Consider the following 17,826-nt stretch of genomic DNA (forward strand, 5'->3'; position numbering starts at 1 on the left):
CTAAAGTAAGCAAATAATAAATTGGTAAAAATTCATGGAATTAAAAATAAATCCAAACAGGAGCGGCGAGCGCACAGCGAAAAATAGTATCCCAGAGATCCATATCGAAAAAAATATCTGTAAAATATGATTAATACATTGGACGCTAATGACGCGCCTAGCGCGTAACAATCAGGTGGCCGTTCAATATAATTAGCATGCTATTTAAATGTGGTAATTAAAATGTCTAGTCAGCATTCAGCATTTTTACGATGAGGTAGGAATAATAAATTGTGTATTTTTTTAAATTAAACTTTGATTATAGTGTATTTCTCCGCCTACTACTTACTCCTCGTCGTTTCCACCGCAAATCTCCTTATATGTACGGATACATTTCTCATGCCCAGACACTCCTTTATGTGGCTCTGATTGTAGCGGTTAACACATAGTAGGCTCACCAACGAGTCGTACTCACAGGTGGTTATCGTATTGCGCGTGGCTTAAAGCTTCTCATTATAATTATGGGCCGTCCGTGTCCGTTGGTGTCATCTACATCGTCCCACCTTTTAGACATCCCGCATTGTTTGTAAAGTTTGTAAACATTTCTTTAAAAATCATTGCGGTAAGTGATGTGCTATTCACCCGTATAATTATTGTCATGTTTTCTGGAAGTCCGGATATAACTTAGTTTTTCAACTTCGCTCAATCTGCCCATATATTAGATAATTATATTATACGTATCCAATTAATTTCAGTATAAATTGATAAATATTTATTTACTTGTGAAAGTATAACAATTTGTGCATATAAATTGATATTTTATTAATTTGATGTTTAAAATTCCATGTGCTCTACGTATATGCTATAATATGCAAAAATGTGAATTTTGGTCATATCAGGGATCTAAGTCTGAAGAATCTGGATACGTTATAGGAAACATAATATCTATAGCAATACCTAATATATTTTTTCTCGTGAATATTAATATGTTTATACAATATATTATTATCTAGATCACATGAAGTATTTATTAATAAAATGCGGATCGAAATGTTGATTACGTTGCTTTGCTTCGTTTCATTTGCCTCCATTAATCATAAATATACCCCTAAATATTTCGGGTTTGATCCGAAACCCCGAAATATTTAATTGTATGTACCTATCCATCAGCGCTCGAAATGGAAAAATTTACTAACCGGAGCGGTCGACAGTTTTCTGAATAATATATATTCACATAGTTATCAAATTGTATGCGTATTTTTATAAAAATAAGTGTATTAGATTTTCTATTATATGGCCTATCTAGCTCATTCGGTCAAAGTATTTTTTCCACGAGACGGAGCGATAATTTTACCGATTTCACGAACAGGAACGGCGCTCCGGTGCGATCCGGTCCATTTAGAGCACTGCTATCCATTTAAAATATGTAGAGGTCAAATGCTATTAATTAACTAGGTACAACAATGTCAAATCGGGTAGACAACTTTGTAATACAATTGTAAAAAAGTTCGTATTTATTCACAGGTATAACAATAACTCATTTCTGATGAATTAAGAAATATGTATCAGCTATTTTCATGTAAATATTGTTTACAGGAAAGTTATAATCTTATTTCTGATCCATATACGGCTCTTAGATGCATCTCACATCTGTTCTCTTCTTGGTCGTGCACTCATGGCTGAGGATCGTGACCACATTTAAATTTCGCCATCCTTTGAGCGACCAAGACTTTCCATCCTTCTCGATCTTCCGCTTCTCTCAGGGCAGAATGGATGGTGCCCCCAGTCAGCTCTTTCACTTGGTCGCTCCATCGCTCAGACGCTCTTCCTCTGCTTCGCCTTCCCTGGAGGGTACCCAAAACTACTAGTCTCTCCAGGTTGTCCGGTCCGCGCCTGACAATAATTATGTCCAAAAAACTGCAGAATTCTTCTCAGACATATCGTCGAGAGCCGTTCCTTTATCTCCAGTCTCTGGACGATTGACTGGTTCGTCCTGTGCTCCGTCCAAGAAATGCGAAGCATTCGGCGCCAACACCACATCTCAAAGGCATCAATTGCCTTCCTTTCTCTTGCCTTCAGGGTCCACGACTCGGCTCCGTATAGAAATATCGAGAACACTAATGTTTGCACAAGCATAATTTTTGTGGCAATCGAAATTCCCCGATCCTTCCATATATTGGTAAGGCGTGTCATCGCATTTTTTCAATCTATGTGCGCCTTCTTATTTCCGCTTCGCATCCGCCCTTTCCACTGATGGTCGATCCCAGATATACAAACTCGTCGACTGTTTCGAGGTTTTGGAGTGTACTTGGTGTTGGTAGAAGGTTGGCCCGATCAAAAACCATTGCATCTCACATAAACCACTAATAATATCAGTAATTATTGTCACGACGTACCTATGGCTTGGAAACCTGACCCATACAATAAAGAGCAGTACGTTTTGTACGGGAGCCCACAGGTCTAAAATGTCATTGAATTTAAAATTGGGCTGGCTTGGTCATATACACAGGATGAACAAGTGGATTGAGATAAACGTAAGGGAACCAACTGCATAATTGCGAAATGGAGATATTGAGCTTCAAAGTCTGTACGTGTTTATATATACCTACTTTATGTAAATTTTGGGAATATGAAAACCATTAAATAATAAATACTGTGACTATTTTTAATATATCTCTATTGCCAGTAAAATAATATAAAATACAGTAATATAATATCTTAAGATAATATACAGTTGGTTCCTTTACTCAATAATACAGTTGGTTGCTTTTCATTTTATGACATATTCCATATTACTTGCAAAGTCGTAAACTATTTATTCATCATAAAATATGAAATTGCAAATAAATATTTGTATATCTTTAATAACCTAAGCACAATAACTTAAGGTAAAGATAGAGTACTCCATACCATCAAAGAAACCTTGACCTGTTGCCTCTTCTGACCCTTTGATACTGACTATGACAGATACTTAGCAGTTGGTTCTTTTTTCATAACAGAAAATTTGTCCGTTTGCTAAAAGAAAATAATGTAAATAAAATGGAAGCTAGAACAAATTGAACTTGGATCTTTTGGCAAATTTGAAATTTGGATTATTTTGAACAAGTTCCCATTCATAACTCAAAATACCTAAAAACGTTAGTTGGTTCCTTTCTGCTTATCACCATCCGTCACGCATGACAAAGAAACTGAAACTTGGGAAACCGGAAGACAAACGAAGATCTAGACAACCTCGTACAAGCTTGATCGAGTTGTATTTAAAGACCTTGGAATCCGGAAACCGGCTAGAGCTTTAGACGATGGATGTAGATTCTGGAGGGTTGTAGCAGTAGCACGAAGATGAAGAAGAAGAAGAATAAAAGTGATATTTAATTGAGTAATCAATCTGTGGAGAAGGATAGTTAGAGGGTTAGATTCGGTTAGATTTCGGCCTTTGATAATCCGGTATAATTAATCTACTCAGAAAGTCATATTGTCTATATTTATAACTGAGGTAAATAAACTTTGTGACCACGAGCAGTGTTTATAGCTGCCTCTCGCTACTTGTGTACAATATGGCCTATGCAATTCACAGAGCGCCGCCTTTTATTACTATTTTAAGACATACAGAGAAGTGCACAATATAAATCAAATGTCTTATAAGTGCATCAAAGCAACGCACCAGTGTCAAACATTTCTCATATTATTTCATTTGCAAATTATAATACCTTGATTATCAATAATAGGTATATTATGCATTTATAAAACAAACAAAATTAATAATAATACTTGAGTCCATTTTGAAAAAAAAAATATCCATATGTAAAATAACTTGGCTTTTACCAAACTCAACTTCTTTGGGCTCTTGCATTAATAATGCCGGACAGGTCTGCCCCGAGGGACTCGGCCACGATTTAAATGCATATAAGTACTATTTTTACGCGATGGTATCCGCATAGGAGGCGAACCTAGCCTCTGAGGGTCTCGGAGATTGGGTAAAGCCAGCAGAGCATCTTCCACCCGGAGCCAGTCTCGGGTACCGTACATGGAAAGCCCTAAATGGCCTAAACAGACTGAGAACCACGGTAGGGCGCACCCGAGACAACATGGTTAAGTGGGGGTTCTCCGATGACCAAACGTGCGAGTGCGGTGAAATGCAAAGAGCACCTATTTTCATGCAAGGCTTGCCCAGTAAGCTGCAATTTCGACGAGATCCTACAAGCCGACGAAAATGGTGTTGCCTCCGCCAACTTCTGGAACGACACATTGTAGCTAGAGTTGGGTATTTTCAGAGAAAATCTCAATATCTCAATCTCGAGATTCGGGATTTCCCGAAATGATGAAATTTTGAATTCTCGAGATTCCGGATTTCCAGAAAAGAATTCTCGAGATATAGGGAAATTTGAAAAAAATAACTGTAAAAATCCTAAAATGAGTGTAAAAACAGACAAATTCCAAAAAAATATGATTTTTTTTTATTTATCTAAAAAGACAAGCAAAATAGAAGTTGAAAAACAAAAATAATTCAAAACATTACTTATTAAAATAAGAGTTTCAAAAAACACAGACTGTCAATCGCTGCGTCTGACAATCGCGTACGTTTTTGAGACACAAAATTTCCTCCTGTTGCAAAAATTGCATTCATTTTGAGTCGACGTTGGCTTAATTGTGTTAAATGCCCCGATCAGTCTTTGGACGTTTTGTGTTTTCTGTCCACTTTTTTCATATAGAAAATCGGTTTTTCAATTAATATTTGATAATAAAGAAATCCCGAATCCCGAGGAAAGATTCTCGAGATCCGGGATTTCCTGAAATGTTAAAAATTTCAATTCTCGAGATTCGGGAATGTGAATGAGTGATGAACTCGAAAATTTCTCGAGAATTCCCGTCGGGAAATTCCCGAAACCCAACTCTAATTGTAGCTATTGAAGACCCGACACGACGAAGAAGACGCGATGGTAAACAATGTAATTTGAACGTAAGGCATAATATTCCATCTAAAACTCGGGCCATCCATCAGTATTCTAATGGTCCTAACGTGCTAAAGTAGTCATATCGATCTTAACAACGTGAAAATAGATACCTGAAACCATGTGTTTAAAGTTTTCACAACGAATGGCTGTTAGTATATCTTTACGAAGGGCCGCGATCACCAACATTTTAATAATTAAAGTTAAATCGGAAAAAGCTGAGGTTTTAGCGCCTTTTTAATGCGGCTGCCCGTGTGCACTGAATATTTTGCACCGGATGTTCCGAGGAGTTTATTTGCAGAGTATGCATCGATCGCAAAGGGATCAATAATTACAGGCTTGAAAAATATATGGAAAGTATTGCCATATCAAAAGTCCGCTTGATCAATACCTAGTCTTCTCAAATTCGTTTTATAGTACGAGGGTGGGTCAATAATTCCTTAGAAAAAAGCATTAAAACAGTTTTTATTTTTGTATTTTTTTTTTTATTTCTCAACATAATCTCCTTGGAGCTCAATACACTTGGTTAGACGTTTCTCAATTTTTTTTAAACCGTCAGAAAAATAAGTTTTCGGAAGGTCCTCAAAATAAGCATTTGTCCGATCCATGACTTCTTCATTTGAAAAAAAACGTTGTCCACTTAGCCATTTTTTTAAGTTTGGGAAAAGGAAAAAGTCACTGGGGGCTAAATCTGGCGAATACGGTGGGTGGTCGACCAATTCGAACTTCAATTCTTCAATTTTAGCCATTGATCGTAAACATGTGTGAACACGGGCATTGTCCTGATGAAAGAGGATTTTTTTCCTGTTTAAATGAGGCCGTTTTTCTTCAATTTTGTTTTTTAGGTGGTCCAATAAAGATGCATAATAATCCCCTGTTATTGTTTTTCCTTTTTCCAAATAGTCAACGAAAATAATTTCACGTGCATCCCAAAATACAGTAGCCATAACCTTACCAGCTGATTTTACGGTTTTCGCCTTCTTTGGACATGGTTTGCCTTCGCAATCCACTGCTTTGACTGTTCTTTCGTCTCGGGAGTATAGTGGTGTATCCATGTTTCATCTACAGTCACAAAGCGACGAAAAAATTTATCCGGATTGCGTTGCATGAGCGACAACAGGGCTTTAGAGGCCACCACCCTATTGCGTTTATTGTCGACTGTGAGCAAACGCGGCACCCATCTTGCAGAAATATTTTTCATGACCAATTTGTCATGTAAAATAGAAATGACGCTACCTTTTGAGATCCCTGTAAACTCAATTATCTCACTCAACTTTAATCTTCGGTCACTTAACACCATATCGTGGATTTTATTGATCATTTCTGGTGTAGTCACCTCTACAGGACGTCCTGAGCGTGGTTCATCCTTTGTTGACGTACGACCACGTTTAAATTCATTTAACCAGTTATAAATAGTTGCAAGTGAAGGAGCAGATATGCCGTGAACTAAATCCAACTCATTTTTTATTTCCTTTGCTGTTAACCCTTGTATATTAAAATGTTTAATAACAGCTCTAAACTCAATTTTCTCCATTTTCCATTTTTCCATTTTCCACAAGCAAAATTTTTTTTTAAATGTACGAGAAACACACAACAACCCGACCAATCTGATTGAAACTTCGCAGCATACTGAATCGGTAGTGCCGCTGCATGAAAACAAACCGCTTACAGTACTAGTCGCGCCACCTGTCGGCTTTTCTAAGGACTTATTGACCCACCCTCGTATAAAGATTTGAGATGTGATATTCGAGGTGCCTTCTCCATGGACGGCATAGATGACGAATATCTCCATTCTGAAAGAAATAAATATGAAAGACGGCTTTATCAATATAAGTAAATAAGCTTGGAACCACCACCCCCCAGTGACGTCCCATGGGGGTAGGCAGATTGAGCGTCGCTTGAGGGCGGCAGTTACTCGAAGGGCGGAAAATCATTTGGAATATTTATATAAATAGCTATCTAAACTTAGTAATAACGAAAATATCTTTTCATTAAAAAAATCAACTCACTGGTTTTGTCGGGTTCGCGATATCTAGTTTACTTCCGTTGCCCTTCGACGTTTTTGATGACCAGAAACGACACGTGGAGATTTGCGAATAATTAGTCTGATATTCTGTTAGTAATGTATCCATACAACACATTTCTTAGTATTGGACTCATGAAATGATGATAAAAATAAGGCGGCATTTTGGCGCTGCCTAGGGGCGGAATTATATCTAGGGACGTCACTGCCACCCCCCTAACCAAATTCCTATCTAAGATTGGTATTTCCTAAACGTGGCCACGATCCCCAAGTGCAAACAACCCAATATATCCACAATCGTATGACGGCATGATTATTAACATAGTGACTAGATATTATAAATCAATTCAGAGGTAGCGATCATAAGCTCATATGCAAACTTCACAGGCTTATTTTGATAACCGCTTCCATGGCGTGGGGGCCATGGAAGTTAAGGGCAGTGTGATTTTCGACAGTAGTGTCCCTCAAATGGTTTCCGCGGAACTACAGAGTTAAGTTGATTTTGTGTATTATCACAATTTTTTAAATAAATACAGTTGATTTATTGAGTTTTCGGCACTCATCATTATATTATTTATTATAGGACAATTTGGCGCCGTGACAACTGAACGCCACGCAATTCGAAAATAAATAGACGTTAGGTACTTATAGGTACATTAAAAAATATTTAATATTATTATTTATATTAAAATTATTATATTATGATTTAATAGTTGGTGACAATTTAAATATGCACACGTGAATAATGATTTAATCGTGCATAATGTCTAAGTTCCAACGAAAAAAGAGTTTTTATTTTTATATAAAGCCTTAGGCATGGTAATTCTCAATCCGCAATAAAAAAAAAGATTATGTTAAGAGTAAAATGAATTAAAACTACTAAGTAGTAGATAGAAACTGATTAAAATTCCTCGTCTACGTTCTGTATACGTGTCTACGACAGTGTGGCGTCCAATTGTCCTGCCGTCCAGTTGTCCCATTCCCCTGATCGCAACCTCCTTTTGTAGTAGCCAAGTAACATGCAACCCTTCGCCGCCATTAAGGTAAATAGCTATTTTGTAAGTAAGGAAACATACCTACTTAAAATAATTATAAAATAAAATTCTGCACATGAATTATCATTTAATTGCAGCAATCATCATAAATCATCGCAAATTGCGTCGCACAGCCATGCATTTTTAAATGGAAATAGTCCTTGAGGAAAATAGCGTTCGAGCATATTTCTGGTTTGTGTTTTTCTCACTTGACTGGTCGAACCGCCACGCCAGGCCCCTAGGCTAGAACCCTGTCAACCCCGTTGTGGGGGCCATGACCGCTTCAATGGTTCTACAAATTATTGTTGGTAAGAAAAAACTAGACAGCGTGAAAAAGTTTGAGAAGCACACGCTTTTGTAGATTCATGATACGTTGTCAGTATGAAGTTTTTATGGCATATATGGCCCTTAATTAATTGAACTAATGGCCATTATGACTAGCCATTATTGTTAATTATGTTTAATTAAAAATGATAGGGTACCTAATAATACTAAACTCGATCTTAATAACACGACATCGCAACGCAACAAACGCAATGGATTGCGTAGGCATTAAATAATTTTGAACCGTTGATAGACGCAACAATTTAAGTGAAGATATGAATATAAATAATGGCAAGTTCACAGTGTAAACTGTAAAGTGTGTATAGCACAAGGGCGGACGAAAAATACGACAAATTTGCCAAAGTATGTTTTGATTAGTCGATATGTTGCAGTAAATATTATACACACACCTTCGAAGTGTGAAAATCGTATTACCTAAATCGTTTATAAATTTATTCAACATACATAATTCTGAAAACACTCATGAGAAAATATAGCCAATAAAAAAAAATATTTTTTCTATTTGTGGTTTGTGTTACACCTAATTAGTACCTATCATAACGTAAAAATCAAAAGATCACAAAAATGCTATTTGGATGAGCCCAAATTTTTGATAAATAATGTAATTAAAATTGAGATTATTAATTTAAAAAAAATAATAAAAATATTTGGGGTTTTTTTTTAAATAATTTCGTATGCAATATTTAACATTTTTTTATTAACCAAAAAATAATATTTCTTCGGTTCAAAAATATTATATAAGTATATAAATCTTTTACAGTGTTCACTGTCAATTCATGGTGGAACTGCATTGTATTATTTGATTAATTAAACAAATAATTAACCAAATAGTATATAAGTCTATTCTCAAAATTGTAGGTATAAATGTGTCCACTCTCTAGATTTGTGGACGTATAGGTACATTGCGATACGTTGCGTTGCAGTGCCCACCACTAAATTCTTAATCAGAAAATACTCTTGCACATCTATTCTATTAACAAGATTGCTATCGGCCGCTATCGAGGGTAGTTTTTCATATTTTTGTATTGATGTATTATAATTTTTACAATAAGTTAGTTGTAATTGTTACAGTAAGTGCTATGCTTTATGCTCTTGCGCATCTATTCTATACACACGACTGCTTTCGGCCGCTATGGCAGCTATCTAGGGTAGGTTTGTATCGTATTGTAATTGTTACAATAAGTGCTAATACTTCGATACAAGCCATACAAAAATATATGCGCCACACATCTATTCTATACACAAGACTGCTATCAGCAGCTATCGAGGGCAGTTTTCATGTTTGGTATCTAACTATTAGCATTGTTGTTTTTATTTAATAAAACGCAATTTTTTTATAGTACTTATTCCACTTTTAATTAATATATTAGGACCTATTAGCACTTATTGTAACAATTATAATAAGTTCGTTGTAATGTGTTACAATAAGTGCTACGTTTTAACAGCACCTTCTTGCCTATGCTAAATTTTAGAGCGAGATAGACCGTTTTGACGGCTAACTTATTGTAACAATTATAAGACTTCGATACAAACATATGATACCCTCGATAGCTGCCGATAGCAGTATAGTGTATAGAATAAATGCGCTGATATAGAGCAATATAATATGTACCTATCAGCATGGCCCCACATACTTAAGTGGACCCCAAGGCTAGGATCTTTGGCAAGGCCCCTACCTACCGCTAATGGTAAAGGCAGTGTGACGCTCTACAGTAGCGTTTTCCAAATGGTGTACGCGGTAAAATTAATGTGTATTTTCAGCGATTTTTTGTATTTTTAATACATCCATGGTAATTCTAGAGTAGTCGAGTATTGACATACAATTATTAAGAATTGTATTGCACAATGACATATTTTAAAATATAAAAATAATTGCAGTATTATGCAGGTGACTTTTTTTCCTATTAGAGCAAATTTTTATGTATGTTTATCTCACTTATCTGGTCGACTCCCCACGCCAGGCATCTCTTGACCCCGGGCCCCCAGGCTAGAGCCCTGTCAGCCCCCCCTTTGTGGGGGCCATGCCTATCAGTATAATAATGATAGAATAAATTTAATTAGGTACTATCACTACATACAAACTACTGCACTGGATATTTTTTTAAATCATAAATTTGAGTAAGCAGTACTGTCTGTGACTTGCGGTACGCGTATTATGTACTTTTTTGTCTTTGATGGATCATCATAATCATTTTCCTCAATTAATGTAGCGAACTATTAAAATCCTAGTCAATAAAAAACGTATTAATCTAGATATTTAAAAAACATATGCAACTAAATGAATCTACTGTATTACAGGCTATCTACTGGAGGGTACATTATCCTACTACCATCAAAACCCTACTATCAAAAACCTCCCGAACTCCCATAATATATATAAAAAAAAATTCTTTATCAAAATTGACACAACAAACACTTAACTAAAAAAAAAATTGATACAGAAAAATATGGATGTAGGGATGTTGTTAAAATTACATATAATAAAATATGCTGACTGTTTCCTACAATAATTTATTGTAACTAATTTAATCTTGGCGGGTGGGGGATGAATAAAATAGTAAAGTTTACAGTATTTCGGTGTGGTAGCTCGGCGATATTCTATAAATATATTTACGATGTGTTATCAATGTTATCATTCATTAACATAGATCCTTCAGAAGAAGTATACTTTTATGTAAAACCTGATTATTATTGAAATTATTATATGATAGGAATTTTATCGATTATTTCTGGGGCTGTTCCGTATCTTTGACTTTGATTCAAAACACAAAAAGCTGCTAGCACATATTTACGAAATTTGAGCAGTGCTTCAGTTGCATGACTATTAGTTAATTTCGCAGTAATTAGGTAGGGCGTCGGTGGCTATATTGGTGAAGCACATTAACTGGAATCCAATGGGTGCAAGTTCAAGTCTGGTGCCATATTTTTTTCATCATTTTTTCTAATGTGTAACCTGTGTTTCAGAGGTGCTTCCAAATTATGTATGATTTACTTATTAGTTATACTTTTTTTTAAATAATATGTTATTATAACACGACATGTTAAATTTCGCGAATTTCTTACGTAAAAAGTCGATCGCAACAACAAACATGTTGACTACCCATTGGCGTGTTTAGTGACGTAAAGGCCCGATGCACTGAACTTTGAGACCCCCTACGATAAAAAAATAATAATCTAATTTTGTTCACTGTTCCTATCTACCTACTTAATTAACCTATTTTTACTCATAATCAAGAGCTATTAGGACCACTATTTTTATGCGAGGATTCAGTTATGCTTTGGTAAATACCTATTTCCACTTAGTTTTTGAGATTTTTTTTTCAAATTGTTTCAAAAAGTGGCAGGTTTTAACGCTTCGGGGGCCCACTTTTAAATTTTCTAATGAAGCGGTTGCGTCATGTTGCGTTAGGGAAACGCACCTCTGTGGCTACCCCTGTTATAAACAATTTATGCTAGGGCTCATACACCCTACCGGCAGGCCGCCTTACGGCTAGCCACGGCGGCTAACCGCGAGTCACGGTTGTATTCGCGGTTATCCGCAATGCGGCTGACAGCGGTTACGTTAGCGGCTAGCCGCAGCAGTTTCAAAATGAACGTGACTTATCTTGGAGTTCTGTTTGCTAGCTCAGGATGTTTGAGAACCCAGATAGATCAAATTATAAATAATTGTCTGAACAGTTTTGGAACTAGGACACTTAACGGAGGTGCGAATCAACTGAGAATAGTTATAAAATTAAACATATCGGAGATTTAAATGTTTTATTCCCCTCCTTGTTTGTTAGTACACTCGTTGAATATTAATTTCTGCTTTACTATAATTCTTCTCGTTTATTAGTGAGTACCTACTAATTTAATATATTTTTTTAAATTAATTAAATTAAATATTCGGCACATTTCATGTTACATAATATGCAAGGTCGTTTTTCTACATCGTGTATTATACACCGCTGCGGTTAGCCGGCATACAAAAAACGATAGGCGGCAGGCCGCCGCGGCTAGTCGAAAGTTTTTAACAAAAGCGGTCAGCCGTCGTCTAACCGCCTAGTGCGTAGCGCTCCGCGGTGCGGTAGACCGCATGCGGGCCGTGTTGTGCATGACAACCGCCGAGATGTAGTGCGTATGGTGTAGGCACTTTGTATACAAAAAACGATAGGCGGCTAGCCGCGATGCGGCCTGCCACGATGCGGCCTGCCGCAAGTGCGTATGGGCTCGTAGCGGTCCTTACCTTCCGTACAATTCGCTTTTTCGTATGTTTCTTAAAATTTAGATTTTTGACGATGATGCAAAAACTGTAGGCTTCCATGCAGCCGTTTTCCTCACCTTCGATGCCTTTCTTGACAAGTTTATAAAGAAAACACCTGAGTGCTAATAAATACACCTCGATAACTTTATTATACCTATGGTCCCGACCCATTGATAAATAAACCAATATTTAAAAATACACTTTTTGATGCTTTTTTTAAAAATTGCTCTACTTTCATACATTCAATATTCGTACACATTTTCAGGAACCAATTATGTACGAAAGTCGAGAACAGCCTGTATTCAAAAGTAGGATTCATTCCATGTTTATAAAGACACTGTATGTCCATTCTATTATTTTATCTATCTCTTTGGTCAATACATATTATTAACTCATTATTTAGGTAGGTAAGTACCTAATTATAATAAGTGGGTACTTTAATCGGTTTTTGTAGAATAAAATAATTGACCCTCTTCAGAGTACGTACTTTATTTACATGAAGTTAAATATAATAAAATATTTCATAGTATTCCTGTATATCATGTATCACTTTGCTATTAATTAATATTAAACTCGAGCTGAATAAGGATCCATTCTACTGCACACACATAACCTCCAGTCAAAGCCTTTTGCGTGTGCAACAGAGTGGATTTGTCCCGGGGAAGTCCTGCTCGGAGCATATTTTAACTCTCCGATGCCTCCTGCAACTGTATCAAGAGATGAATATACCTGTCGCCTGCTGCTTCGTGGAAAAGGCATTTGACAGCCCTCATCGTGTATCTCTGTGAAATCCACGGAAACTGGTCGCCGTGATAAGTGCTCTCTACACCAATACAGAGTGTCACGTGAGAGCAGCTGGAACATCCTCTGACCTCTTTGAAATCGCGTCAGGAGTCAAGCAAGGGTGTGTACTTGCCCTTACTTTTTATCATCATGATGGATTTCATAATGCGAAAGACGGTTCGCCCGACAGTGGGATACGCCTACATCATGATGATACAACCGATCTATGCAAAGAAATACTGTACGATTTGGAGTATGCAGATGACGCAGTGTTTGACTCGACGATCGAGCGGTTGGAGGTAACCGTGAAGAGGCCGCTGCGAACTCGAAACGTGGGGGTCTTCATTTGAATGCGACTAAGACCAAATACATGTGCAGTGCTGCATGCATCGACGCCGACCTCCTCTGCGGGTTTCCGGTCTGCCCGTCGAGCTGGTGTCCAGGTTCAAATACTTGATATGCCACGGTTGTCGACAATGGTAGTATTTCTAGTGTGTTTGGAATCCGCATGGGTATGGCGGAGTCTGCATTCAACCAACTTGAGTCGCATGGAGGTCAAGGCTGTATTCTGTGAGAACCAAATGTTGTTTGTTTAACCCGTGCGTGCTACCTGTGCTCCTGTATGGCTGTGAGACATGGCATCTTACTAAGCTTCAAGAGTCTCGGCTTTTGAGCTTTAAGAACCGATGTCTCTGCCGAATCTTAGGGGTACATTGGTGCGACCGCGTTACAAACACCCGAGTTCGTGAGCAGACACAGCAGCTTCGGTGATTGAGGATATCACGAAGTGACACGTGTTCTGGATGCCGCCAAAGAGTGCGACACAGCCTCAAGGGTTCCCTCACCCTGCAGCGGTGCTTCAAAAGTGACCTACGTGCTGCAGGTCTGACATGGCGGGAGGCGCAAGTTGGCGATGGACCGAGGGAAATGGCGCGAACTTGTGCTTGCCCTATGCCCCAATGTTGGGTCGTAACAGGGTGGAAGAAGAAAAATAAGGATGGCAGTTAGCTGGAATAAACATGCTGTCCCTCTTTGACATTTTCCTTGTGCAATGAATGGGTTATAAGAATTTAGCGCAGTGACATGTGGTATCTAATCATTATTTGTCGATTCGATGTAATATTTTAAAAGCATTAGTGGTATTTTAATGGTATTTAATTTGTTTGTAGTGTTCTGGAGCGGTGTTCTGATAGTGAGATCAATCAAGAAAAAACAACTTTTTAACAGACAGTGTCGTGGATTCATAGTTAAACTACATGATTAGACTGATTTATAGATATTCATACATCAAAGATACATAGATACAATGTTACATACATCAAAAAACAGATGGCATGTTCAATTTAGCTATCCGACTTCTTATTGCGGATAGATCTAATTACGTTACAATTTTATTAGTTTCACTAAGTAGGTACAGATGGCACTGTGTAATTTTATTAATTATATTAATATTATGTCATATATTATTATATTATAAACATACTTTTTCTTAATTTTACAATATAATATAAATCTACATTGCAATAGTCACCACTATGTGGATTCTGTTGAGTTATTTAAATGCTGTTATTAGTAAAATAAGTACATATTCATTCTATAAAATAATATACAGAACATGGCAACAGCAATTTTGGAAATTTGTAAGAATTGATAGCTTAGAGAAAGGATGGGACACAAAACCTTTTTATTGTAGTAATATTCATTTTATTAATTTATTCCAAATCTTTTTTTTTTTAGAAATGAAGATATCCGAGACGCCATGATATCCCTAATACACATTGTCAGAACATCTGAAGACAAGCTGGAGAGGCACGAATCTCGAGAGAAAGCTCTAGGAGATCAAATAAAGAAATCTTTGGCAGGACTGGAAAAGCGTCACAGATCGCTAGATCCACTCAAAGGGGCTGTATCCAGATTGGATGAACGATTATCCAATGTCGAAACTATTCTTATGCAGGTAAAAATATACTTACATCAACATTCAGGTGGGGTTTTCAATACTACTTCCACTCAATATTTGTTTTCGTTTAGATTTACCATTTTTTAATACACATCTAGATTGCAAAACTGCAGCTGACCCAATTAACACACACAAAGCTAGTTTTTTCTAATAAATTGCTGAAGTATTAAACCAAACTTTCCACATTCAGCTGGCCTTTGTGTTCCTTAATATAAAGTTTTGTTTATTATTTCTAAGTTAACTTTTTTGCATAGATTTAAGATCTCAAAATTTTGACTTACCGTTTTTAATTAAATCTTGAAAAAACCTATCATTTTTTGTTGCCTAACAGCTTATTTTCTTACCTCGTATGACATATTTTTTCATTTTTATTGGCAATATTGGTTCCGCTATTTGGATTGTTACGCCAGATATTTAATCTGGTCTACTTATTTTTTTATGATAATGATAACCAACATAATTTTGGCATTCATGAATTTACCTGTTTTAAATAAATTATGTCAATATGGTTTTGAAAGTATTAGAGTGTTATTCTGGTTACCGAAACAGCTTTCGGCTAATAAACGACCTGTAGAATTTAATATAATTTATATTATCATTCTGTTTAACTTAACTACAAGTTTATCAAATCTGCATTCATCTTGCACTAAAAATTAAAACATTAAGCATGGTCCAATTTTATTTTTATATAGTATTATTCTATTATAAAGGCAGCTCCAGGCAATGCGTTAAAGTATTTTAAATAAAGTGATTGAAATAAACCACTGCATTGAAAGCATGAGCTTCGATGCCAAATTAAAAGAACTCCGAATCCATCTGATCAAACCTTGAGATCGAACTAACCATAAAATCGACCAAGATGCAGACATTTAACAGTTGTTCTGTAATTCATACAAAAATAATCTCAGTGGGTCTATTCTATACTAAACTTATCAACCGCTAAAGTGATAAATATTATCAAACTTAGGGTTTGTATCAAAGTATTAGCATCACTTTATCACTTTAGCAGTCGATAGTCGCCTTGTGTATAGACCCGTAGGTGTTTGTTCATTATGATAATAAAAATTGTTTTTATTGTTATGGCATTCAATCAAAGATTAACAACATACCTATAATGTAAAGATTCATTTCAACAATTAACTTATTTGTGTTTGTATATTGTGTTAAACAGAAAGATGAAAAAGAGAAACAGCAAACGCAGAAAACTAATGATATGATGGATGCCTTGAAGACATCCCTGGAAAATTGGAGTGCCAACATTTCTAGCGTGATTCGCTCAGAGATAAAATCAATTCCGCATCCAAATAATAATTCTACGGATCAAAAAGTATCACAAGTCGAAGACAACCTCAAAAAGAAGATTGACGTTGTCATGTCATCGGTTGAACAAATAAAACAAGCTGTGAACCAAATAAAAGAAACACAAAAACAACATGTAAGTACTATATCTGATATAATTAAACATCATTTTGTTCAATATTGCATCAGTCCATTGGAATCAGTTGATAAGACCTCTCTTTGAACCTTTTGCCATTGTTTATATGTATTTTGTGAAAACATCATATCGTGAAAAATCAATCAAAATAGAAGAAAGTTTGTCTGTGGTGATATTTATGAATGCAAATATTATTTACTGCATCGTACACTAAGGCTCCCTAATTAAATATTATTCACCGCTCATTTTGTCATCCATATTATTTTTATTCCACAATAAATAATTTATTTCTATTACTGAATTAGGAAATTTTAATCATCAATGTTACTCAATCTTATAAGAGAATGGAAAATATTTGTCCTCGTATTATTATAATGAGGTCTGGGGATTGCAATACTGAATGAAAATACCATTATTCGTGAAAAATATAAAAAACAGAAACCAATAAAATATAGATATAAATATCTCTTTTTCTCTGTTTTGATGTTTACAAATACCTATATAGTATGACGTAGTAGAACTATTGACACTTTCTTCTTCGAATGATCTATCAATAAATTCATTTTATGAAGTATTCTTGGATGTGTAGTGCCCCATTGGTAATTCCACCTAATGTTTTATTGTACTTTTTACAGTTAGCAACTTCTTTACTTTTATATCGTAAGAAGTAAAACCAAACACAATATTGCTCACTTTTTTGTTCCAAAAATTATATTTCTCTATAATTCTATAAGCTACTACGATACTAACATCAAACAATTAGGCACAGGCAAGTCCATTATAGTGGAATTATTATTTCTATTATATTATAATATAAATATTCGCCACAAAACAGTAGGTATTTAAGCGCGAGTTCAGGTACATCTAAAAATAGACCTGATAACTTCTAAAACCCACAGGTGACCTGTAAATGTTATGATATGAAATGTTAAATTAGGAAAGTAGGTACCTACCTATAATGTATTTCGCAAATCTGCACGTGTCCTTACTGGTCACCAAGGCCGAAGAGCAACCAATTTCCGTTACAGACACACATAATCTGACAAAAAAATTACAGCCCTGTTAAAAATTTTAT

At 35.9% G+C, this 17,826-nt stretch overlaps 1 protein-coding gene across 2 annotated transcripts in view; it reads left to right on the plus strand.

Annotated features, from left to right (window-relative positions):
- Positions 1 to 17,826, plus strand: part of LOC147068491 (uncharacterized) — a 44,781-nt gene that overhangs the window by 12,936 nt on the left and 14,019 nt on the right. For both annotated transcript variants that reach the window (XM_085952065.1, XM_085952067.1), the window contains 2 exons: positions 15,094 to 15,313; positions 16,488 to 16,751. In XM_085952065.1, coding sequence (XP_085808191.1) covers positions 15,094 to 15,313; positions 16,488 to 16,751 — 484 coding nt within the window. The remainder of the gene's footprint in view (positions 1 to 15,093; positions 15,314 to 16,487; positions 16,752 to 17,826) is intronic.

The sequence above is a fragment of the Rhyacophila brunnea genome, unplaced genomic scaffold (assembly GCF_057557595.1).
Source record: "Rhyacophila brunnea isolate RB1 unplaced genomic scaffold, BYU_Rbru_1.0 scaffold_3, whole genome shotgun sequence".
In the NCBI taxonomy this organism is placed as follows: Eukaryota; Metazoa; Arthropoda; class Insecta; order Trichoptera; family Rhyacophilidae; genus Rhyacophila; species Rhyacophila brunnea.